This window comes from Ailuropoda melanoleuca, chromosome 8 (genome assembly GCF_002007445.2).
Source record: "Ailuropoda melanoleuca isolate Jingjing chromosome 8, ASM200744v2, whole genome shotgun sequence".
Lineage (NCBI taxonomy): Eukaryota > Metazoa > Chordata > Mammalia > Carnivora > Ursidae > Ailuropoda > Ailuropoda melanoleuca.
In genome coordinates, this window is record NC_048225.1 from 126,780,867 (window position 1) to 126,804,716 (window position 23,850).

The 23,850-nt window shown below is 58.1% G+C and overlaps 2 protein-coding genes and 1 long non-coding RNA gene across 6 annotated transcripts in view; 1 reads left to right on the forward strand and 2 right to left on the reverse strand.

Annotated features, from left to right (window-relative positions):
• Positions 1–1,129: 1,129 nt before the first annotated feature.
• LOC117803496 lies at positions 1,130–15,275 on the forward strand. Its single transcript, XR_004627449.1, has 4 exons — positions 1,130–1,527; positions 6,956–6,996; positions 13,001–13,084; positions 15,139–15,275. It is a non-coding gene; the product is annotated as an uncharacterized LOC117803496 (long non-coding RNA).
• The window catches only part of LOC105242317 (SLAM family member 9-like), a 53,212-nt gene continuing 34,947 nt past the window's right edge, over positions 5,586–23,850 (reverse strand). Inside the window, exons 4-6 of one of the 3 annotated variants that reach the window (XM_034667391.1) lie at positions 9,567–9,692; positions 9,282–9,371; positions 5,586–5,617 (exon numbers count right to left, since the gene is read on the reverse strand). In XM_034667391.1, coding sequence (XP_034523282.1) covers positions 5,601–5,617; positions 9,282–9,371; positions 9,567–9,692 — 233 coding nt within the window. In that variant the 3' untranslated portion in view covers positions 5,586–5,600. Of the gene's footprint in view, positions 5,618–6,559; positions 9,014–9,281; positions 9,372–9,566; positions 9,693–23,850 lie in introns of those variants that run through there. The other 2 variants (XM_034667392.1, XM_034667393.1) reach the window with 2 other exon arrangements.
• On the reverse strand, positions 9,727–18,582 carry LOC117803494. 2 transcript variants are annotated; one of them, XM_034667390.1, is made up of 5 exons: positions 18,416–18,582; positions 13,120–13,509; positions 11,367–11,549; positions 11,220–11,333; positions 9,727–10,698 (listed from the first exon to the last, which is right to left on the reverse strand). In XM_034667390.1, exons 1-5 carry the CDS (start codon positions 18,486–18,488, stop codon positions 10,664–10,666), a joined length of 795 nt encoding a protein of 264 aa, XP_034523281.1. In that variant the 5' UTR covers positions 18,489–18,582; the 3' UTR covers positions 9,727–10,663. The 2 variants fall into 2 exon arrangements, with proteins under 2 accessions (XP_034523281.1, XP_034523279.1); XM_034667388.1 differs by lacking the exons at positions 9,727–10,698; positions 11,220–11,333; positions 11,367–11,549; positions 13,120–13,509 and adding an exon at positions 14,327–17,264 and having other exon boundaries at positions 18,416–18,553.

The window sequence follows — 23,850 nt, forward strand, 5'->3', positions numbered from 1 at the left end:
TCATGTATCAGGTCCGGACACCACAAAGAAGAAAAGAGGGGAAGGGTGAGAGGGCTCTCCTCAAGTTCCACCTCATGAATTCTTGCTTGCATTTTAGTAGCCCTCCTTGTCTTACAAAGGACTGGGAAATGTCACTTTCATAACTGATATAATTAACACTAAATATATAGTTAAAAATGGAAAGAATAGACAGCAGATAGGCCACTAGCAATTCCAGCCATAGCCTCCTCAACCACGTCTCTTTGAGCACCGATAAGGCTTTGCTCCCGTTGAAATATATTCCTGCAGGTAGAATTTCAAGGTCAACGTGCATCGTACATTTAGGACATCGGTATACTGTCGCCTCGCTCCTGGGACAGGCTGTGCGTGCTTACACACCCACCAAAGGAGTACGGGAGTTCCCATTGCCACAGCCATGCCAGTGCTGGACCTCATTCTCCTGATTGTCAGTTTGATGTATGAACATGGCATCCCGCTTTGTTTCTTATTTCCCTGATCACTAGTGAACTCGAGCAACTCACAAGTCAGCTTGCTGGCTTTGAGGAGAAGGAATTTGTCCAGGGAAAAGACTCTTCCCTTCTCTCCCATCCCAACCGTCCACACTAGACCTGGCTTGTGGACAGTATTCAGGACCGGAGACGAGTGAAGCGTTGAGTGAGCCAATGCAGACGCTCCCGTGACAGGTGTCCGAGGGAGGAACCGAGGTTTCTTCCGGACTGAGTACAATTCGAACTAAGAGGAAAAGTCCAAGGGAGATGCTCGCTGGTCACGAGGGCGGCGTGAGGGGAGAGACAGAGAAGAGCTTGTTCAGAATGTTCTAGGAAGTTTCCGGGTCAACTCCCATCTGGGTTCACAGTGAGGGGCTCTGTCTGGGGCTGTTTCTGCAGGGGAGGGGCTGTCACGGCTCAGAGGAGGAAGACGGTCAGCTCAGTCCCTGCTGAAGGCGGGGCTGATCCCTGCTGCCGCGGACTCACCAGCCTGAACGGGGAGACGCCTTTTGGGCGCCCACCCAACGTAATACCCCACGCACCACTGATGGGCGACACACGCGTCCCTGAAAACCCGGTGGCCGGGAGCTCCTTTGCCCCAGCGGCTCTGGGAATGCGGTCTTCAGGTAACTAACCTGGGAACGTCTCTAAACTTGGCCTGAACCTCACTTTCACAGCCCACGGTGATCAAGCCGACCTCAGGCTTCAGTCACGTTTGAGACCTGCATCCTCGTAGTCCCCGTCTGCCTTCTCCATGGGGAACCCGGCAGGGTTTCACAGCTGCACCGTTGGCATCCCGCCGAAACCCTCCACTTGAATGACTCACCCAGCCGGCTTGGTGACTCCATTCGGCCTCTGGAGGCCTTCCTCTGGGGTGGCTCACACGGCCTGACCACCTCATTGGCGCCCCTCCCTGTGCACATCCAGGCAAGACAGTCTCTCCCAACGAGTGACCTCCCCGAAAGGGGAGTCCAGCCTCTCTGCTCCGTGTCCTGTGTCCTCCACTGGCTGGCCTCCCCTCTTCAGCCTCTGGAACCTGGTGAGTACAATTTTCTGTGTCTCATCACATCTTTTTGGAGGGGTCGTTGTAGCTCCCTGCACATTCCGTCCCACGTGGCGGGAAAGGAGGAGACAAACCACAGTGGTTAGCTGTGACACAGAGCTGCCCTGTCCTGTGGGATCTCACACTCCATCCTTTTTCTAATGGTGGGGGTAGAACTCCTCTCTGGGGCACTTGCAACGGTCCCATCCCTGTAACTTTGTGGTCCCTTACGGCTCTGGCCCTCTCCTCAGGGGCACCAGCTCACCGAACATGGCTTTACCTGTCCCGCCCAACCAGGACTCCAGGTGGGTGTTGCTTCTGGTGCCGGCACTAATAATAGCCTTTCTTGCCTTAACTTGAAACAAGCCAGTAGGACTGCCTGCCTTCCAGGATCCGGGCAGCCCTTTGACACGCCTGAAACTACACCACACACACCAGGTCCGCTCGGTACTGAGCTCAGGTGCTCGTGACTGTGACAACTCCTTGCCCTGTCCTGCCTGTGCGAGGATTAATTAGTGGCCAGAGCATCTGACAGTGCTTCCTACCCACCTGGGCTGAGGTCCCTTCCGTGGCTGGAGGTGGACGCTCTTTGCCCCCCAACCCGGTGGCTGCTTTGCACGAATCTAGCTTTTGGGGCTCAGCACCCCTGCACTGCCTCCTGATTCCTGATCCTGACTCATGTCCCCCCGCCCCCAGTTGCTGGTGTACGGCCACCATCTCTGCTTCCTCCTCAAACGTGCTGCACCAAAAACAATAATTTGGGGGCACATCTGGTGAAGTCTAGGCCTCCCCTGTAAGACTTCCTTGAAGATTCTCCCACAATGCTATGCAACTTTTTGTCACTCCAATCCCAACACGTCTGCGGAGGCCTCTCCTTCCCCATGGCTGATGTGTGCTCAGAAGCCTCACGGGCAGGTCTCACCGTACCCAACAGCCGTGAGAATCCCACCAGGCACTGACTTCACAGAGAAAGCAGCATCGGCAGCGGTGGACTCAGACACGGTCTGTAACAGCAGACCTTGCAGACCTTCTCCACCTGTCCCTCGTCTGCCTCCAACCACAGTGTGGCCTGCCTTCGGGTGTCCACCCCGTGCTTCTGCAAAGGCTGCTGCTCCCGGACCGGTGTCCTCCAGCGGGGGCGCCACAGCTGGGTTGGTGGCAGGTCCCCCGGGGTCCTGGGCTGGCTTCTGGATGCTCTGTGCATCAAGTGAGGGGGGGGAGGCTGTCCTCACCCGAGTGGGCTACAGGCCTCCTTTCCTTCCCAGGAAAGTTTCTGATTTCTTTTTTTTTTAATTTTAAATTTTTAAGAATTTTGTTTGTCAGAGAGAGAGAGAGAGAGAGAGCCAGCCCAAGCAGGGGGAGTGGCAGGCAGAGGGAGAAGCAGACTCCCAGCTGAGCAGGGAGCCTGATGTGGGGCTCGACCCCAGGACCCCAGGGATGTCGTGGATCAGACAGTGCACGGCGGAGGAGTCGGCCGTGGAGCCTGGTCATTTGGTGAGTCCCATGCTCGGCTGTACTAAGTGCCTGCTAGAGTCCAAGGTCAAGCCTAAAACTATAGGAGATAAGAGCTACTATCCAAAGAAGATGTGGTTCTGCTTTGTATCAGAGGCTCTATCAGGGCCCTGCGAGCAGTTAAATAGCTCAATTTCCACTTCAAACGCTGCGCAGCTCCAGGCCCATGAGAATCACGAGCAGAGCTACTTACGTTGTTGCCTGCGCCGGCGAGCACCCGAGCACCCGTCCCTCACTCTTCCGAGTTGGCTGTCGAGGGCACTACTGGTGAAGAGAGTGATACAGCACACACAGTCGTCATTAATTTGCTTACGTGCTTACGAAGCATGGAGTCTCTTTCCTCATGATGGGGCTTACAGGAGAGACAAATTTGTTTTTAGATTTGAAGGGATATGCTGCTGTTTCCCCAAATGATTGGACACCCTAAGCACTACACTATCATGTCAGGACCCTTGATTGTCATGGATTTACAATCCACTTTCCGGTGCTTCTGTGCGGGGACATCTGGTGCACTTGCTACTTCCTTCTCGCTCGGTCACATCGCCGGGGTGGAATCCCCACGGGAGATCAGCGTGAGCACAGACGGACGGAGACATGATCCTGGCAGCTGTGATCACAGCACAGCTGAGCTCCCGCGGATGGATGCACACGGAGCGGGTCCGATCACAGGAGACCCTGGCAGCTTGTCTTGCAGGACCAGCGGGCAGCTCTGAGCAGGTTGTCTGCAGGGACAGTGATGTTCAACTTCAGGAGATCTCACAGGGGGCTTGGGTGGGCTCTCCTGCAGCCCAGATGAGGGACAAATGATTTCTGCAAACGTCTGTCATCTTCCAGCAATAGTTACTGAACAGCTACCAGGAAGCAGCTGTCCGCGACACAGGGGATGGGACAGAGAACAAGGCGAAGCTTCTGGCCTCGGGCTGCCTGCAGGCTAGTGAGAGAGACGTGACCCTGAAACACAGGACGCCCCAGAGCACGGGCAGCACTTGTGAGCGGCGCAGGGAGCAGCTGAGAAAGGGAAGCGAGAAGAGGAGAGGGAGTTCCTCACACAAGCTCTATCTGCTCACTTTTGCAAAGAAATCAGGAAAGCAGGAGCCCGACAGGCTTGGAGAGGCTTCCCTGGAGGAGCGTCGAGCAGGACCCAGGGTCTGGTCTATCCCACTAACGCCCACGACTGTGAAAGTTTGGAAGGGAGCGAGATGGCAGAAGGGAGTAGAGGTGCCAGAGACATGAGGGTCCCTCTCCACTCCACCTGGATGGGGACGCGGTAGAAGGAATGAGATCCACGGAGAGATTTAGGGACATCTCAGGTCCCCCCCACCCAGATTTTGTCTTCTGCGTCATGGAGCCATTCAGTTTCCCTTCCTGCAACCCTCTAACGTGGACGGTCAGGGCTGGACCACTCGGAGACCACATGTCCACTGCCTTTTCAGGGACGTGGCCCTCTGGTGTCCTCAGGCCTTCCTCCTCTGCCTCCGGCTGTGCGGCAAATGAGGCGTCACGCTGCAGCTGGACCAGGGCTAGTGGGCACATGCGTGTCCGTGTCTGTCAACCGTCATCTCCTTTCCAGCTGGCCTTTTACGGTCGTAAACAGCATTTTACTAAAAACTTGTATAAGGAAAACCTGCTCTGACGAGCCCCGCCGATATCATGTGTTACCTTCTTCTTGTCCCGAGAAGCACAGCAGGAGGTAGACGGACGAGACCTGTCCAGGCATCAGGGCTCGGTTCCTACCCCACACCTGTCCTCCCTCTGCATCCGGTCTGTGTGTGATGTTCATGGACCTGCGGAGGTCCCCCGGGACAAAACGTCCCCTGCAAATCCCCTCATGCTCATCGTACCTCTATGACAAGAAGGGAAGCGTGACGCTCACTGGGATAGTCAGCGAGGCTGGGAGAAAAGGTAGGAAGGAAAGAGGATGAGAGAGAGGGTCTCAGGAAAATCAGCCAGTGGGAAAACCAAAGCCCAGTGTGGAGAGTGGGATGATGCGATTTTTGTGGGGCCGTTTGGTGTGGGTGCTGAGATTGGGTAGGAACAGGAACAGGCAGAGGAAGGTCAAGGGGCACCTCAGATGGGGGAGCAGACAGGCAAGTGGACACAGGACGGGAGGGCCCCCGGTCACTCTGGAAGCACAGTTCCCAGTCTGGCCTGTAGAGCTGGGTTCGTAGGAAAAAGACTGGAAAAGATGTGCTATGGAGAGTGGTCAGGATTCCCCAGGAAACAGAATTACAGGATGCTTATAACATAGGGAGATGTATTGGAAGGAATGGCTCACATTGTTATAGAGGCTGGCGAGTCTAGAGTCTGCAGGGTGGGTGAGCCAGGCTGAGATGCAGGGCAGATCTGCTGCTGGGGCGCCAAGTCCAAGGTCGTCAGGAGGAGGCACTAGGAAGAGCCGACTTGGCAGTCCCAGGCCGATGGCCGTCTGCTGTAGAATTCTTTCCTGCTCAGGGGAGGTCAGTCTTTGTTCCTGCTCAGCCTTCCATGGATTGGATGAGGCCCACTCACACTGGGGAGGGCAGTCGACTTTACTCAAAGTTCATCCATTGAAGTGTATCTCATCCCAAATCTCCTCCTAGAAAAGTCCAGAATAATACCTGACCACAACTCTTGGCACCGCGGCCAAGATGACATGGATGATGACATCACACAATCGCTAATCCAGAGACAGCTCGAGGGGCCGGTTAACGTCAGAGAGAGTAGATTTCAGAGCAAGGAGCATTTCCGGGGATGAGGAGGACAGTACAGAGTAACGAAAGGGCAACTCGGCAGGAAGTGGAAGAATCCGAGGTGTGTGTTTACCTAACAGCAGAGCGCCGAGCACACGGAGCAGAAGCTGACGGAACTGGACGAGAGACACACGAATCCGCTGTCACAGAGAGCAGACATCCTGCCCCCGGAGTGGAGCTAGCGGATGGAAAATCCGCAAGAATACAGACAGCGAACACCACCATGAACGCACTGGACCTCGCTGACACTTAGAGAACATTCAACCCCAACAGCAGGCTACACATTCCTGCCGAGTGCACACGGGAACCTCCCCAACATAACGTCCTGTCCTGGGTCGTAACACAAACCTGACAACGTTAAAGATTTGAAATAACATATTTCCCTGATCATAGTAGAATTAGAGTAGCACTTTTTTTTTGAAGATCTTATTTATTTATTAGAGAGAGAGAGAGAGAGCGAGAGCATGAGCACTGGGGAGGGAGAAGCAGAGAACGTGCTGACCAGGGAGCCTGACCCAAGGCTCACTCCCAGGACTCTGGGATCAGCACCGGAGCCGAAGGCAGACGTTGAACCCACTTAGCCACGCAGGTGCCCCTGGAGTAGAATTTGCAAACAGGAAAAAAAACCTGGAAAATTTGTAAATAGGCAGAAATTAATCCACTTCTTAATAGCCCTTGAGTTAAAGATGAAGTCTCGAGGGAAATTTTAAATATTTGAAGTGAATGGAAATGAAAAATACAAGATATCAAAATGTGTGAAAAAATCACAGTCTTTACAGGGAAATATATACGATACGAGGCATTTATTACAAACGAAGACAGGCTTCACATTAATGATTTAAGCATTTACCTTCGGAATCTAGAAGAATAAGAGTAAAATAAAACGGGGGCGATTCAAAGAAAGGAAATCAGAGAGACAAGAGCAGAGGAAACAAAACTGATGAATCCAAGGGAGCAAAGTCACCAACACCTACAGGGAATGCCATCATCAGCGGCGAAAACTGGAGCCTTCCCTTCATCCTGGGAAGGAGGCGAGGCTGCTCTCAGCACCGCTCCTCGCCTTCTCCAGGAAGTCTGCTCAGTGCAATAAGACAAGAAAAGGAAATAAAATAATATATAGATCGGAAAGGGGAAAGAGAAAACCTGTGTTTATTGTAGACATTGTTCATATGTTTGTCTGACAGGAGATCCCCGGTGTTCTACAGAAAATTCCTAGGACTAACAGGTGAGTTCGCCAAGACTGCAGGACATAAGGCCAATGGGGGGGAAGGGACCCGTCATTCCACCCGTCAGGATCCAGCGCGGACGGAGTCTGTGTGTCGTGAGCGCTCCCGTGCAGACACTGAGGTTCTAGGGATGAGAAGCTTCTCTGATTGCCTCTGATCTCAGGGATCTACCTGCTTCTACTGGAACCCCAGGCTCAGAGGGGAGCTGGAGAGGAAGGGACATTTCAAACCTACTTTTTCTTGCTTGAATTACTAACTCGGGCAAACAGCAGGCTGCTTTGTCACCTGGGGAAATGGTGGTAGAGCAAGGAAGGAGAGAAAATGTGTCCCACACCAAGAGGTGACCTTACAGTATTTTTCATGGACTCAGGTGAAAGGCTCCCACAACTTCCGCAAACAAAAGGTGCGCATTTATTGATTGAGTACAAAGGTGATAATTGCTTCTACTTTCCTTCCTGTGGGAGAGGAGCTCCTGCTCTTTCTCACCAGGTCCCGGGTATTACAGAAGGGGAAGTGGGCACTGTGACCCCAGGGGGAGAGGGCGGAGGAGGACACAGGGGCAGGGATGTGGCCGGTGGGGCTGGAGGGCAGGGATGGGGCTGAGCAGAAGGCATGGGGCAGAGAGGTTTCCCTGGGCATCAGCGGTGTCACTGGTCACTGAAGGCCACGGGACTGGGGCCCCAGAGAGAGGAGGACACAGGAGATGGGAAGGGTCCTGCCCAAACCCTCAGAAGCCCCACCCTGTGAGTGAAGAGCAGCCCTGGGGGGACAGCTGAGGAATCTGGGAGGGCGACAGGTGGGCTGGAGAGTCCATGAGAGTGGCTGTCAGGGAACACAAGGGCAGAGAGGGTTGGAGCAGGAAAGGGGCATCAATGGTGACAGGTGGGATCACCTCCTGGCTCTAGGGGTCCCCGTGAAGTGAGGCCACAGTGAGGACACAGGCGTGGAGAAGGGGCAGCACGGAGACCGGGCGAGGGCTGCAGGGAAGGAGCAGAGGAGTCAGAGGGTCAAGCCAGAGAGAGGAATGCAGGAGACAAGTCCCCAGAGAAGGGGCTGAGGTGTAGGGAAAAGTCCTCACTGAGCCCCGAGGAGCTCAACGTCCTCCGAGGGGACAGGAGAGAGAGGGAGGCAGGTGTCTGTCAATGCAGTCAGTAAAGCTAACTGTCAGGAAGTAAAAACTTCTGCTTTTTCCTGAGCAATAGTAGGCTAGGCCACTGGCCAGCAGAACAGGACAGAAGGGACTTTGCTGGGATGCGGGACAGCCGAGGGCTGGAGAGAGAAGCCCTGGAGCTCCGTTCCCTGGGCTCAGTCCTGACTCCAGGGCTCCCAGCTGTGCGGCCTGGAGAGTCAGGCTTTCTGGCTCCTTCTACTGATCCGTAGAATGGGCACAAGGATCCCCACCTCACAGAGAGTCCCTGAGGACCCAGTGAGTCAGCGGCGAGCAGAACGGTCAGAACAGTGCGAGTCACAGAGCGGCACTCAGCCAGTGCTCACGATTACGAATTCACAGGGTCTGTAAATAGCTCTCAGCACGGGACTGACCACTGGGTGGTGTTCAAGACGGTCCAGGCGGGATATTGGGAATTCACCAGGGCTCGTCCCAGGGGCTGCGGGTCTGAAAGGCAGTTGGATGTCATGAAGACCAGGGAGAGAGCGGGGCTGTCTGGGGTTGACACTAGCTGAAGCTGAGCGGTCCTGGAACAGGTTTGTACAAATTATTTACTCAGTTCCCCCCCTTGATCGACCCCTGTGTGTGTCTCACGGTGACCTTGTGTGGAACGATTTAGCACAGAAATAACTGACGGTGGATCCATCCAGTCCCTGCTCAGAGCCTCAGAGGTGGAGGAGGCAGGACCCGAGCTGCAGGCGTCACGCTCACGAGACAGGTGTCCCCAGAGGGCGGGATTCTCCTGCTTCTTCTCATTAAATCACAACTGTGGCCTGGCCTGGCTTGCGGACCTCACTGTAGACAGTGGTGAGAGGGCTCTCGTCTTCTAGATCAGGGGCTCCCCTACCCTGGAATTCAGACAGAGGGCTCCTGGAGCAGCTGAGGGACAGAGCCGCCCCAGAGGGACCCGCACAGACCCAGTGCTGCTGACATGACCTCCCCCAGCGCCCAGCACTGCATGGGGCCCGAGGAGAATTTTCTGAGTTAATACTGCATTGTCTGTAAAGGGTTACCAAGGCATCCAGGCCAGATGGTGCAGATGATTGGGATTGACAGACACACACCCAGGCACAGAGGGACTGGGGAGAACTCAGGCACCTCCTCCCCCAGCCTCACCTTGTCCCTCCTGTCTCCAGACACCTGCTGGCTCAGCTCTGCATAGTGGATGCCACCATCCGGGTCTGTGCCCCTCCTGCGATCCTGCACCTGAGTCATGCACAGTCGGAGCTGGAGTCTGAGCCTGGAGACCTGGACCCTCCCCCGCCATGACCCCAGGACCATGGCCACAGCAGCCAGCCTCCTGCGGGACATTCCCTGAGCAGCAAAATGCAGGAGAAAGGGAGCCCGGGGTCCAGTGGGGGAGGGAGGGGTCTGGGCTCAGGAAGGAAAAGTGCAACCTGCCTCTCCCAGGCTCCATGTTCTTCTTCTCCCCACGTCTCTTCCAAAGGTACAGTCCAGCTCCCAGGATCAGCAGCACAAACACAACAGCCACCAGGATGCCGGGCAGGGGGTCAGCAGTGGTCTGTCCTGTTAGAAATGTTTCCATGGCACAGAGGGAGTGAGGAAGGTTAAGGCAAGAGAGCAGTGAAGACACCCGTGGTCAAGCACACAGAGACGTCAGAAGGGACCTGGTCAGAAGCTGAAGAGGGAGGACCATGGCAGGTGCTTTCTGTCAGCCAGTTCCTGAGCTCCTGCTTGGGGCCGGGGTGCTGAGAGGAACAGGACATGGTGCCCACCCTTGAGGAGACCCTCAGTGGGGGAAGGGCTGAGAACATGCCGAGGCAGCCAGCCAGAGCCATCCCAGGGCACTAGAGCTTTACAGCTTGCACCCAGGTCTTCAGGGAGGGCCTCCTGGAGGAGGTGATGGGGAAACCTGGTCTTCAGGGAAAGTGGGTAATTACCTGATATTCAGGGTTGGGGGGCATTCCAGGAAGGAGAGCCATGAACAGGAATGGCTGTGTCAACTCTCCATCCCTGGGAGCTGCCAGCACCCACTGGGGCAGAAAGGAGAGGGACCAGGCAGGGGCAGCCGGGTAGGAGGACGAGTGGGAGGCAGGAGCCTCTCTCCAGAAGGTCCAGTGGGTCACTGAGCCATGAGCTTCCTCTGGGATCAGAGATGCTGAGGCAGCAGGTTCCCCCACAGCTGGTGGAGGAGGGGGTGGAGGGACGAGGGGGCACGCGGGGATCCAGGTCATCATTCGTTCAGGGACACACTGACTGTGAGCAGACTGCCTGAGGCCGAGGGTGGCACAGGCATGCAAAGGAGAAGCATATACGGCCCCTACCCTCCAGTGTTCAGGCTGCAGAGGAGACTAATCCTGGCCCAGAGCATCAGCTCTCCATGTGGGGCCCTGACTGCTCCTTAGAGAAGACGAGGTGTGAGGGCAGGACAGTGGCAGCTCCTGCAGGGCCCTGAGCCATCGAGGTTGAGGAGCCCCTGTGCAAAGTCTCTTAATGCTGGATCTGCACCCAGTAGCTGTCCTGTGGGACTGCAGGGGTCACAGGCCCCGGAGCAGCTGCAGTGAAGGGGTCCCTAGACGGGAATAAGTGGGGGTAGTGGAGGACTCCTGACTTGGAAGGGCTGAGGGCAGAGGGAGGGGCCTGAGTAGAGGCTGGAAGCTGAGGAGAGCAGGACACATTCGGGAATACAGGCAAGCAGGTGGGTGTGAAGCATGTTAGTGAGGCCAGAATTGGGCAGAGGGAGCTCCGATCCCTGAGTCCTGCAAGGAGTCGCTGGCTCAGACCCATCAGAGGGCACAGACCACTGACACCTCCCAACTCGCTCTTCCTGAATCCCGACCTAGCAGCACGGGATGGTGGATGAGGGTGGGAGAGGTACCTGCTGGTGTTGCCTGGACCCGCAGGGGTGAGGGGAGGAGAGCAGCAGGGGAGGGACACTGAAGGACAGAAGCAGGTTGGATGTGACTGCCAGAGTCCTGGACGGGTGACCAGGTGGCAAGTGGTGACATAAACATGGGGGACAGAAGCCAGGAACCCTCACCCAGGGCTGCCTGAGCTCGGGGAGAGCCCCTACCTCTGGCAGGATGCACTCACCGTGGCCACAGTCGTCAACAAGGTACCAAGTAGCAGTTTTCTGGTCCACCTGGCTGCTGACCACACAGGTGAGGCTGGCGTAGGGCTGGCTCAGGGGCAGGGTCACAGCCAGGANGGGCTGGCTCAGGGGCAGGGTCACAGCCAGGATCCAGGGGTTGGGGGCTGGTCCCGGGGCCGGTCTCTGCTCCAGCTCCCTAGGGAGGCCCTCGCTCTCCCAGGACACGGTCAGGTTCTCCCTGGTTCCCGTGGTGTCACACTCCACGGTGACGTTGCACCAGCCTGGTGTGAGGGACGGAACCATGGCCCGGATCTGAGGAAGGGGCACGGGCTCTGTGGTGGGAGAGACAAGAGGACAGAGGCTCACGTGAGTGGAGAACATCACAGCTCCTGCTTTCTCCTGCGGATTCTCCCTGACGCTCTGGCTTCCTCCCCCGAAGGATGGTGCCTGCAGTTTACAGATAACTCAGAACTGACCCAAATATACAGAAGGTGCCAGAAAGGCATGGGAGACGCTGAGTTCAGCTCTGTGTGATTTCACTACACTGAGCGTCTTAAAAATGTCGCATGACATATACTGTAATCATGTATCCGTAGCCAAATAATTCTAAGAAAGTGGGGTGTCCCCTAGAAGAAGGAGAAGTAGGGACAGGATATGTCCTGGTCCAGACCCTGCGCCTACTTCACCTCAGATGGTGCCCGGGACTGCACAGCCCGTGGTGCAGAGGCCACTGCCAGCTCTGGGAGCCCAGACATCAGTACCAGTCTCCCACCAGGAGAGAGCACGGGTGTGGGGTTACACACTGGTGACCCCTAGGATGGCCTCCCTGAGTGTTGTTGGAACACGCACTGAACTTGGGGTCTACAGAGGAAGACAGGGACAGACTGACAGTCAGTCTGGGGAATCTCGCAGACCTGAGCTGCACAGGCCACTCTCTCTGGAGCAGGACGTCTCCCTGCGCAGGGGGGAGTGCAGGGAGAGAGAGCTGCTCACTGAGCTTCTGAGGAAGGGCTGACCTGTGAACGTCTCCTACGTCTGTGGAGGGTTAGAGCCGGACCCGTGAGTCTGAGTGAGCTGCCTCGGGCTGGTGCTGAGAAGGACAGGGGACGGGGCGGGGAGAACCACACGTGGGCTTTCACATCCTGCTAGGTGACGAGTGTCCCCAACCATGGCCATGTGCTGACGCTCAGAACCTGCAGGTGTCTTAGGTTCCATGACAAAGGGAAGCTGAGGCTGCTAACCAGCTGACCCTAAACCAGAGAAGGTCTGGATTCCCAGATGGGCCCCGTGTGACCACAGGGTCCTCACAAGTGGAGGGAGGCAGGAGGAGGAGGAGGGAGGGACGCAGGGCCAGAGGGACTCATCCCTCCAGTGCCGGCTGTGAAGGGGGAGGAAGGGCCACGAGCCAGGGGATGTAGGGTCCACTAGAAGGAGGGACAGAAACAGAAATGGATTCTCCCCGGAGCCTCCAGAGAGGAGCAGTCCTGACGACACCTGGACCTCATGGCTGAGGCTCTGGGGTCTGAGTCCTGGCCCGCAGCCCAGGAGGACACTCAGGTGTTGGTGCGGTCAGCCCCTGAGGGTCAGTCACCTGTTACAGCAGCACTAGACAGGTGACAGTCACACTGAGCACCCTGAGTCATATGGGGACAGTGAGTGTTATGGCCAAGTCCCCATTTCCCCCCGTTCCGTGTTTCCCTCCTGAGGCACAGAAGTGATTCATCCCCGGTGAGAACCTCAGCTCTGCCTGCGTTTGTGCTGAATACACGGCATCTACTTTCAGGCGAGAAGATCGAGTCTGAAGGCTGCAATCTGGAAGGGATCCTGCCATTGGGGCACGTGAACACTCCAGGGACAGAGGACGGAGGTCAGCTATGGGGCTGGGGAGGGGCCGCCACGTACCATAGACTGTCAGGTGGAAATCCTGGTCATACTGTCGTCCTCTTGAGTAGGACTCTCGAGCCCGGTACAGCCCGCTGTCCTCAAGGGTCAGGTTGTCCACCAACAGGGTTGTTATGTTGGGCATATGGACCCTTGTCTTGAACTTGTCTTGGAAGTTGAGCCATTCTGGAACATTCCTCCCAGGAAGGACATTCAGCATGACTATGTAGTTTGACCCAGATACAATGCCCCATGAAATCTTCTCCAGCTCGACTGCTGGGGGTAATTCTGGTTTTCTGATCACATGAAACGACACAGAACTTCCTCGCATTTTCAGAGAATCAGGGATTCCAGAATCCCCCACTCCGGAACCACGGACTCCAGAACTCTGGGTCAGAGCGCCGCAGACGCCTAGGGCACAGGACACAGGAAATGTGAGAGGTTTTCGTTAGGAATAAAGGAGGAACCCCCAGAACCATCTGCTTCATGAGATCCACCCCGTGTGCTCCCCGGACTCTTGGACGGCGGGAGAGAGCCGTGAATGGGGGGCGAGGCTGGGATCCCTCCTGGTCCCAGGGGAGCGTCCCCATGAACAGGTTCCGCGAACTTGCTCACCTGCGGTGCCCTGACCCCCTGACAGAGAGAGCAGGAAGGTCAGGAGAGGTCGGAGCAAAAGCACGAGCATGTTTTCGGTCCATACCGAGTGCATTAGTGCAGGAGGCAGCCTGTCACGGGGCTGCAGAGACCCTCCTGCCTGCAGGCCGGGCAAGCTCTGCCCCTGGAGTGGGGGCCGCCCCCAGGACTGGCCTCTAAGGAGCAGCGTGCTGCTCACGTGATGGACAGCCCTCAGGGACAGCAGGTCCTACACGAGAGTGACACCGTCTTGCTGTCACCCTGTGTCCTGCTCGCTGTGACGACGCCGGTGGCCCTGTGGAGAGGCCCCTGTGGGGAGGGATGGACAGCAGCCTCTGGCCAACAGTCTGCAAGGTCTACACTCGTGGAAACGTCTCATTAACAGCTGCTCATGGAGTAAATGGGGCTCTAGTTCCCTCCTCGTGTGACAGTTGTATTGATCTTGTCCCTGCAAACACTGTTGCCCTGAGCAGCGTTGGAGGGAATGTCCGCACACAGGGACCTCTAGATGTCAAATGGGGCTCATATTCACTGCTGTGGGTGCCTAGACGTCACACACGGACGTCTATGTCACACGTGAGTGCATGCATGCCCGATGTGCGTGTACATGCGTCACACACGGTTCTGTGGACAGCACACGTGGGTGTAGAGACACTGGGACAACTCACTGGGTGGGTCTAACAGACCAAGGGCAGGTCCATCTCAACTTCGACAGACCTCCCTCACCGCCCCCTGACTGTGACCCCAGCTGTTCTCCCAATAATGTTGAGCTCCCACCAGCACATGGTGACCGAACTTGTTGCCCTTTGCCAAACTGATAAGGGAAAATTATATCACATCATATTCTTTTGTCTTTTTTAAAAGTTTTATTTATTTATTTGACAGAGAGAGAGACAGCCAGTGAGAGAGCAACACAAGCAGGGGGAGTGGGAGAGGGAGAAGCAGGCTCCCAGTGGAGAAGCTTGATGCGGGGCTCGATCCCAGGACCCTGGGATCAGGCCCTGAGCCGAAGGCAGAAGCTTAACGACTGAGCCGCCCAGGCGCCCCTATCACGTCATATTCTAAGGAGCATTTCTCCTGCACACGAGCCCGGTCATCATATCCTGTGACTGTTGATCTCCTTTTCTGGCCTCTGTGAGCTGTCTGCTCATGTCCTCTCCCCATGATTCTGTTTTTTTATTAGAATTCAGGAGCTAGGCCTATTTTAAGAAGATTAGCCTGTTTTCTATCGTAGTTTATATAAATAGTTTCCATTTTGTGTTTCACCATTGTCTTGGACTCATGGCCCTGCTATTGTCCTCATGAAGCTAAACGTATGGATCATTTAAGGCTTACTGGTTTATCTCTGGCATGAAAAGATCACCCCCCAATCAAATGTGCTCCTAAGTCTCTCTCGTTTCCTTCTAGAACCTTCTTGGCTTCAGCGTCCTGTGTGAGTCGGACGCACAGGGAACGTGCTTGGGTCTCAGACCGGGAGGTCTACTGCAGCAGGACGGTCGGCACCCTGGACGGGAGGGTCCGGGAGGCTTGAGACCAGGTCCTCCGTTCCCTTGAGCCCGTGGACGGGAGCAGTGACCTCCTTGCCTCCAGCCTTCCTCTGGGACGGGGACACAGTAGCCGTGCAGCCCTCCCAGAATGCGTGCTAGGATGTCAGGAGAGGAAGGCGTTCCCATCGTGTGAGCTGCTCTCATGACCACGATGATGATTCTTGACCGAGCACACCTGGGATCAGCCGGCCTTCCCAGGTGCCAGGATGGAGTCCATGTCTCTCCCCAGCTGCCCCTGTCGGGGGCTCCCCGTGGGCTCAGGGATGGGCCCCGGGACAGAGACACCCATGCTGGGATCCCATAGGTGGCCACGGGAGTAAAGTCTGGCCGGGGCCTTCCTGAGCGAGAGGACTCTCCTGGCCGTGTCCAGAGCAGCTGGCTTCCATGGTCCCTGTCACGTCCCCCATCACCAGGTGGCTGAGAACCCTGAGCTGCTGTGCAGAGTGGTGTCTCGTGCCTGGGACTCGGTGTGGGGATGTCCCCTCCCCCGGCGAGTCGTCTCGGGATTGTGAAGTGTTCTGTCATCCAAAGCTCTCCTACGGATTCTGGGGTTGATTCCAGCAGAAGTTCGAGGGGCGCCCCCTCCCAAAAGTCAGCGCCATGAAGATGTGCGACCTCTCCATGCAGCCGCAGACACGCTAGACCTGTGCACACACAGGACATCCGCGTATGTCGATCGGGGTTCCTGGTGGCCCGTGAAGGGTGGACTGACTCTTCCTGCGACTGGCCTTCCTCATGAATTAATGCACAGAACCACAGTGTCCCGTCACACCCAAGTCCCCACCCCAGTCCCCGCAGCCAGGGCTCGTCTCGTGTGGAAATACGCAGAGTCTGGAACCCACAGTACGCAAACCCCGAGTCAGAGAACCGGCCCTTGTTCCAACAGTGGGAACTGTGCCTGGGGCTTCCGAGGGACCGCAGATCCATCCCCATGGCGGCCCCTGCCCGCGGGCTGCTCCCCAGGAATTCCGAGCCCACGCCGTTCCTCTCAGTGCCCCTGCGTGGGTCAGAGGGGTCCGCCCCAGGGGAACAGGGCGACAGGAGCGGGCGTTTCTGCGGAGCTCGGGCAGCAGCTGCCCGGCCCAGGCCAGGCTGTTCGCCAGCGCATCTCGGCGGCTCCCCGCTGCAGCTCGTGGTCCTGAGTGGGCCCGCAGACCGGGGCCCACACACCGGGGTAAGACCTGGGGTCCTGCAGCGGGGGCTCTGCAGTCCCCTCTCGGCAGCAGAGACGGAGCCTGCTGAGGGCCAGGGCATTGCAGGGAAGCCTTGGAGAGAGCATCTCCTCCCTCCTTGGAGGTTCATGGACGTGACAACGAGAGGCCAGGGCTCTGGGCTCTTAAGGGCCCCAAACAGGCTCCCCACCGTCAGTCCCTGTCAGGATGCAGGACAAGGACAGGACAGAAGGGAGACACAGAGCAGAGGCCTGGGAGAAGCCACAGGTCAGTCCCCTCCAGGTGGACACCCCCAATCCCAGGATGTCACAGTTGGAGGGCTTCGAGGGGACCTTTCACAGAGAAGGGACTCACTCAGGGGGGATCTTGTCCTGGGTCACACAGTGCAGAGCCAGACCAGGAGCCGGCTTCCCTCTCCACCTGCTCTGCCCTGCCCATCTCCTGCCCTCCCTGCCCTTCCCTGCACAGAGCTCCTCCCTGCCAGCACCGCTGTCTGCTCAGAGGGGTCCAAGCAGTTCTGGGGTCTCACCCCCAGCTCTTGTCCTGGGAGAGGGGACTCAAGTACTCGGCGGGCTTTGGCAGGACAGAGACATGGGGAGAGCTGAGGGTCAACCAGCACCTGCTGGAAAAGGGGGAACCCGGGAGAGAGGAGGCTCAGCTCTCAGGCTGCAGGGGAAGAGCTGCCCAGAAGCTGGATGGTGAGCCTCAGCCTGAGCAAGCGGGAAGCCCACTCAAGACGGGGGAAGGCCGGAGAGCTCTCAGGTCTGCAGAAGGTGCTGAACCCAGAGAGGGACAGAAGGGCAGGGGCAGGTGGCTGTGAGCAAGAGAGTCATTGTTTATTTAAATGAGATGACATTTAACATTCAACCATTAACATAAAATGTTGTGTGTTTCAGTCCCTCTTAGCCTTTCTTCCTTCCTTTCTTTCTTACATAATCTTCCAACCCTGACATTTATGGAAAAAACTCTGTAATTTCCCATTATGTCTCCAGGTAAATCAAATTAAAAGAAGAGGAAGCCTACATTTACTAAGAGAAAGTGATTTTTTTTTAAAAAAAGGATCTCAGTGCCTAGCAAAGCTCATTTTCTAATGAGTAATGTCCCTGTTTATTAATGTCTGGTGATTACAGAAATTTCCCTGCAGCTCATGGAGGGGTTGGTACGCTCACACCGTACATTACAGACAATAAAACCTTTCCAAGCTGTTCCCAGAATTCACGGTCGTGGAGATCTTACTGTTTTCTCCTTTGTTCTTATTTAACTTTACACATAAGCAGATGGTCTCAAATGAAGTAAGCACCGGAAATGGGGCTCTTGTTAAAACAGTCATTCAGTTCCTTTTTTGGGGCCCCTTCTGTTTCCCTCCTGTCCCCCTGGATCACCCCCACATATAGCCCAGGTCAGCAGTCTCCTGTTCCGGGTTCGCCCTCCACACAGCAGGTGGGCGCAGACCCTTGAATTCTGGGGGCTCCTTTCCTTCCTTTGCACACAGATTGTCATCGGACTCAGGGCCCTCATCCTGCCCAAGGAGCCGGACTAGAGCGGCTTCCTCCAGCACAGACAGGGGCTCTGGGCTGGCCCCTCCTGCACACAGCAGCTGCAGAGGCTGCCGGGTCCCCTGGGCATCGCAGGCGGGGTGCCTATCCCCACCCCTGGGTCCCCCAGCTGTTCCCTTGTCTCCTCCATCCCTCTCCCTGGGAGACTCCGGGCTCTCCTGGCCTCTCCCCTGGTGGGCTTCCCTTCATGCAGCCAGGCAGCCAGGGCTCAGGGTTCCCATCCTGGCCTCAGCCACCAGCTCCCTTTGTTCCCTCCGTTCACCCCGGGCTCTGAACCAAATGCACGGCGTGTGCTCGGTCATCAACAGAGCTGGTTCTCTGGTTCTTCAGCAAAGACCTGAGAGGGCCCAGGGGCTCCTGCCTCCCGCCCACCCAGCGGCCCTCCCTCCCAGGGAGCCCGGCCACTCACCGAGGAGAAGTCTGGTGAATCCCAGGAGCCAGGAGGCTCCGCCCAGGTGGGGGTCTTCTGAGCAGGTGTCCATAGCCAGCAGCCTCCCTGATAGCTCTGCCTGGGCCAATGGAGCTGCAGAGGAAACACCCAGAATGCCCAGGCAAGAGAGGAGGAAAGCCTTGTCACCCAGATGAGCTCTAGGCTATTCCACACCCCAAGGGCGGGGCTAACTCTTAGTTCCTGGACTCACTGTCCGGCCTAGAGCAAACCATTCCCATCTCTCCTGTTATCTCTGAACCTGCTCTGAGGCCTCAGGAAATAATCGCAGAATAAATGTAGGAACAGCCCTCCTCTAGGAGGCCCGGTGCTGGAGAGACCCCATCCCTGTGCTCACAAGCAGCTGGGTGGTCTCCCCTCCCCAGCCTGCACCCCTAGGACCCCTGACCTGGGTCTCTGGGTCCCACTCAGCCCAGGCCGCCCTGCTCGCCAGCGCCAGCCGATAGACAGCCACAGAGTCACATCCTAGAGCCAAGGACACAGGGCCTCTCCTGCTTTGGGCCTGTCCTCTGTCTTTACACCATTTCACGAGTCACGTTTCCTTTCTGATTTTCTAGGAACTTCCCTGTCAGTGTCTAAGTGAGAAGCTAGGAGCAGGAGAATAAAGCTCTCCTGGGAAGTGTCCCCCCCACACCCCAATGCACATGTGTCACGTCCCTACTGCTGTTGCCCCAGGGCTCTGTCTGTGGCCCAGGCCGGCCCTGCCCCCACACAGAGGACCGAGCCCACCCCCACCAGAGCAGCACCACAGCCCCCCTTCCCTGTGAGGCTCTGCCAGCCCTGGGCCTGCGCTCACACACAGGCAGGGGTGGAGAGGGACGCGCTCCAGGGACACCTGGAGAGGCCCCAGGCTCAGCGGCCTCAGACTCTGGGCCACCTACGGAGGCTCAGGCCTGGCCTCTTCTTCCAGGATGGGTTCCCACAACCTCTGAGAACCCTGTCCTCCCGGGTACCCGGAGGGAGCAGCTGCATCCCTCACCCCTGGCCGGTGCCCCATTCCCCAGCCCCTAGGCTTCCCCTTAGCTGCTCAGACCCTCAGATCCCAAGGCTGGATCCCAGGACTGGCCCGGGGCCCCGCGCTCAAGGCGGTCAGCCTGGTGGCCTTTAAACCCACTTTCTGGATGTGAGACCTGAGTCCTGAGGGTTTGGACCACCCGCAGAGGTCACACAGCAGAGCCAGAGTCAGGGTCTGGACTCCTAACAAGGAGCTCTGAGAAATCCCGCCTCATCGCCGCTGTCCCATCCCACTGTGCGGCCTGCAGCAAGTCACCGCATCCCGTCTGGGCTCCCCCGAACTGCTCTGCGCCCCTCGGACCAGAGAGCACTCAGCACTGCCTTGTTCCCCCGCTCCCAGCCAGTGATGGGAGATCCCTTCCATGGGCCATCCTGGAGCCTGTGGGTACAAAGTCCTCGGATGGAGTCCTGATCTGGGTAGCTCCTCCCCGGGTGCCATCAGGGTGATAGGGACCTAGTCAGCTGTGCCCCTGTCTCCGTCCCTACAGCCCTGGGCGAGTCCTCTCAGGGTGAGGACTGTTTGCTTGTGAAAACCACAGCTTGGGGTGGGGCGCAGGGCCCAGGAGGGAGCCCCCAGCAGCTGTAGGCCTGGAACCCCGGAGGGTCACCCAGCACATGTTCCATGCTGGGGCAGCACCTGGGACTTGTTACAGCTCTAGGGCTCTGGTAATTCCAGACCTGAGTCCCTCCCACCTGGAGAAGCCACACTGAGGGGAGGGAGCCCGGCCTGACCCAGGCTCTGTGGATCCCCATTCACAGCCCCTGGATTGTGCTGTGGACTTTTGAGCCCCTCCATGGGAACACAGAGGGGAGGAGGAGCCCCGGCAGGAGAGTTAAATGGGAAATAGCTCCCCATTCCGAGGAGGCCAGCTCCAACCCTTGCAGACCTGAGAGAGGACGCCCCCAGCCCCAGCCTGCGCACCTGCTCCTGCTCCCTGGGGTCAGACCCTTCCGTCCTGTTGTCCCCATCACGTGTCTGCCGACCCCTCCAGAGGCAGCTCATAGGGCCCAGCCGCCTACGCTGTCCTGCCCTAGTCTGGCTCTTGCCCTCTGCCTTCTGATGGGGGCCTGGGATCCTGTGCTCAGGGAGGCAGGTGGCCCCACCGTCGGGCTGGTGCAGGGGCGGGGTGGGCAGCTGAGAGGGGAGTGTTTTGCCTCCCCCTCTCCCAACCCTGCCTGTGAGGACAGTGTGGAGTCATATATGTGCTGGTAAGACCAGCAGCTTTCCCCTAATCTGGGCGTGGCAGCCATCACTGGTGTCCGTTCAGCAGTGTTTACTGAGGACAGGTGTGCCTCGGGCGGCCCCAGTGACCATCTGCTGCCACCTCTGAGCCCGCAGTGGCTTCCCAGGCAACCGGACCTGCCCAGCTCCTGCCCTGGGACATACACTCCACCCGAGGGCTCCGCCCAGCTTCTGGGGAAGGGAGGGAGAGCTGCTCTCTGTGGGTTCCCCTGGGGCCCTGAGAAGTCAGGGGTATGCTGTCACCAAGTAAGGGCACAGCCTATCCCATCCTGGGCAGTGCCCCACGTCTTCAGGACCATGCACGGCCCATCAGGTCTCGGAGCAAAGACACGTCTGTGACAGCCGTCTTGCTGTCTCACGGAGACAGCGTAGACATTGTAGGACTGAGGTTCAGGTAATGACCTCAGACACAAGAAGAGAGTGGACACAAGCACTTGAACCCGAGCAGCATCTGTGCTCCGTTCGAAGACTGTGGCCCTGGAGTGAGCTGGAGGTGGACACTGTGAGCTCTGGGTTTCCGGGGCCCTGGCCCATCGCCCTGCTCTGCCTGCGCCCCTGGCCCATGGGGTGCTGCTAAGTGCTCCCAGGGGGCTCTTCAGCAGCAGGAGCCCCATCTCCAGTGTCGCTGGTCCCCACAGGGCAGACACACCCACCTGTGGCTCAGTTCACAGGACCCCCTGCACCCCAGGCCACGGAGCTGGGAAGGAGGCGTGAGACCAGTGCCCGCGGTCAGGGCCACCTCCAGCTCGCCCCGTCTGCGGGGAGCCTGATGTGTCCTCGGGCAGGACATGGTTTTCACTCAGACTGGCCCCCCACACCAGCCCACTGCCTCGTCAGCCAGGAAAGGAGGCTCTCCGGAAGCAGCAGGAAAGCTCGCTGTCTGTGGCGTGTCCGTCTGTAATGTGGCCATGTCCGGAGGACTCCCAAGAGCAGATGTGACTGTACTTCTTTCCCACCTTGAATCTGAACTCTCCCCTTCAATAAGCAGAGAGGGGGCTCCTTGCTCTCACCAGCCCTCCCCCCGGACTGGCATGCAGGGCTCAGGTTGGGTGGCTCCCCGTCTCCCTCCCAGCAGCCTGGCCGGGCTGAGGGCACACAGTGGGTCTGTCTCCAGGAGCCCAGTGTGCTGGCGGCCGGGCTCCGGGGAGAGACAGACGGAGCTGCCCCTCCCGCTGCCACCACGAAGCTGAGCAGTGCTGGGAAGGTCTACCGAGGCCTCAGCTGCACGCAGGATGGGCCGGGTCGGCAGGTGCGCTGGGAGGACAGAATAAATGTGGTGCCAAAGCCCCCCCCTCCACAGTCAGCACCCGCAGACACAGCGCTGCTCCCTCTGCACCCTCGGGGAGAGGGGCTGAGCCAGAACTGGACAACGTGGCCGAGGGGGGCTGCGCTCAGCACTGCCCCAGGGCTGCAGGGGTCCTGGGTTTGATGGGAGGGAGACTTTGGGAGAAGAGGAGGGAGCCCGTGTCTGTGAGAACCCGGGCCACGGGGTCCACAAGGCCATGTGTTGTCTGGTTGGAGACTGGGCGTGGGCATCAGGGCACGGGTATCATGATGAGCTGTGTGACCTTGGACGAGTCACTAATCCTAAGGAACCCAGCGCCCTCATCTGTAACCCGGTGATCAAGATCCCTGAGCCTTCAGATCGACCTTCCGTGAGTGCTGGTTGCCCTCCTCCTGTCTCTTGACCCTCCTTCCCGTCCCCATTCCCACACCCTGATACTCACCCTCCTCCGGCCTGGAGTAACCCGTGGGTCCTCCGTGCCTCCTCTTTCTCCCCCCGAGTTCAGGGATGACACCCAAGTCCCCACAGGGTCCTGCAGCCCCAGGGGAGACTCTCAATCCTGACTTGTGCTCAGGACTCCTTGTCTGCATGCTGGAAGTTACTACAGTATTCACTAACGTGCAGCAGGTGGTGACGCTGGTGCTGACACAGTGATGTCAGGAATGGCACACAAACTAATGTGCTGGGTTATTCATCTCTAATAAGGCTGCCCTGTCTGGGGACGGGTGTCAACCCAGGAGCCCAAGCACACCCCCTTGCCATTCACAGGGTCTCCTCCCACAAAGACTTGCTGGGTGGACCCGGAGAGCTCAGGGTGGGGTGGCTTCTCTTACACTAGGGCTCTTCTGGATACTTCATCCCACCTGGACTCAGCTCCCTGGTGGGCAGAGAGATCATGACCCTGACCCTGGGGACCCGTGCTGGGCAGCGTGGCTTCCGTGCGGACAGCGGGGCTTCAGGCTGGAAACCCTCCTGGAGGTGCAGGGACTCAGTCCGCGGCCGGGCGAGGACGGGCTCTCGGACCAGACACCGTGAGGCTTACTCTCCTCTTCCCCCCTTCCCTGTGTGTCCCTGGACACAGGGCCGGACGTCCCTGCGCCCGAGCTCTCAGCACAGCGGGGATGTGGAGCTGCTGCAGGAGTCGCTGGGGGAGGCCCTGGGCCTGTGCGGGGCCGGAGGTCACCCAGCCCCAGGAGGCCCCTGTTGGCTCCAGAATGCCCTTGTAGCACCATCACTCTACCCGGTTCCCAGGCTTGGATCCTGGGGCCACAACCAACCTCCCCTCCTTGTGTACCCAAATCTGACCCAGCAGCAAGGCCTGTCGATTCCAAAGTATTTCACGATCCCCCCGTCCCACCCCCTCCTCCGTGTCTCCATTCTGCCCATCGAGAACCTGGAGCCCCTCTGGCTACACTGTCCAGGCCCGTGAGGCAGGAGGGGGCAGGGCCGCATTCGAAGCCTAGCGCTTTGGCTCCAGATTCCCCGATTCTGAGTCGAGGCCAAGCTACCAGCAGCCCCTCCCCCGAGTCCTCTCCCAGGCTGCACCCTCCCCCCCCAAGACCTGCCCTGTGTCCTCCACACAAGGCCACCTGGGCCTCTCCTCCAGCCTCATGCCCTGCCCCTGCCCCGCTCAGCATGCTCTGCAGACCCCCCGTCCCTCCTAGATGAACCTGGGGCTCCCGGGGGCTCAGGCCACCTCCCCCACCCCTCTCCCTGATGCTCCCCTCACTGCCCTGCAGCCCTGAGCCCGGGGCTCCTCCAGCACTGTGGGCAGGCTCCCAGCTTGGGGCCTTGGCTCACGTCACCTCCGCCTGCAATGTCCTTCCACAGACCTGCACGGTTCCCACTCACCCC

What these genes read in the sequence shown, in the direction of transcription:
- LOC117803494 (XM_034667388.1), bottom strand. Translation starts at nt 16,580, where the DNA reads ATGAACCTCCAAGGAGGGAGGAGATGCTCTCTCCAAGGCTTCCCTGCA.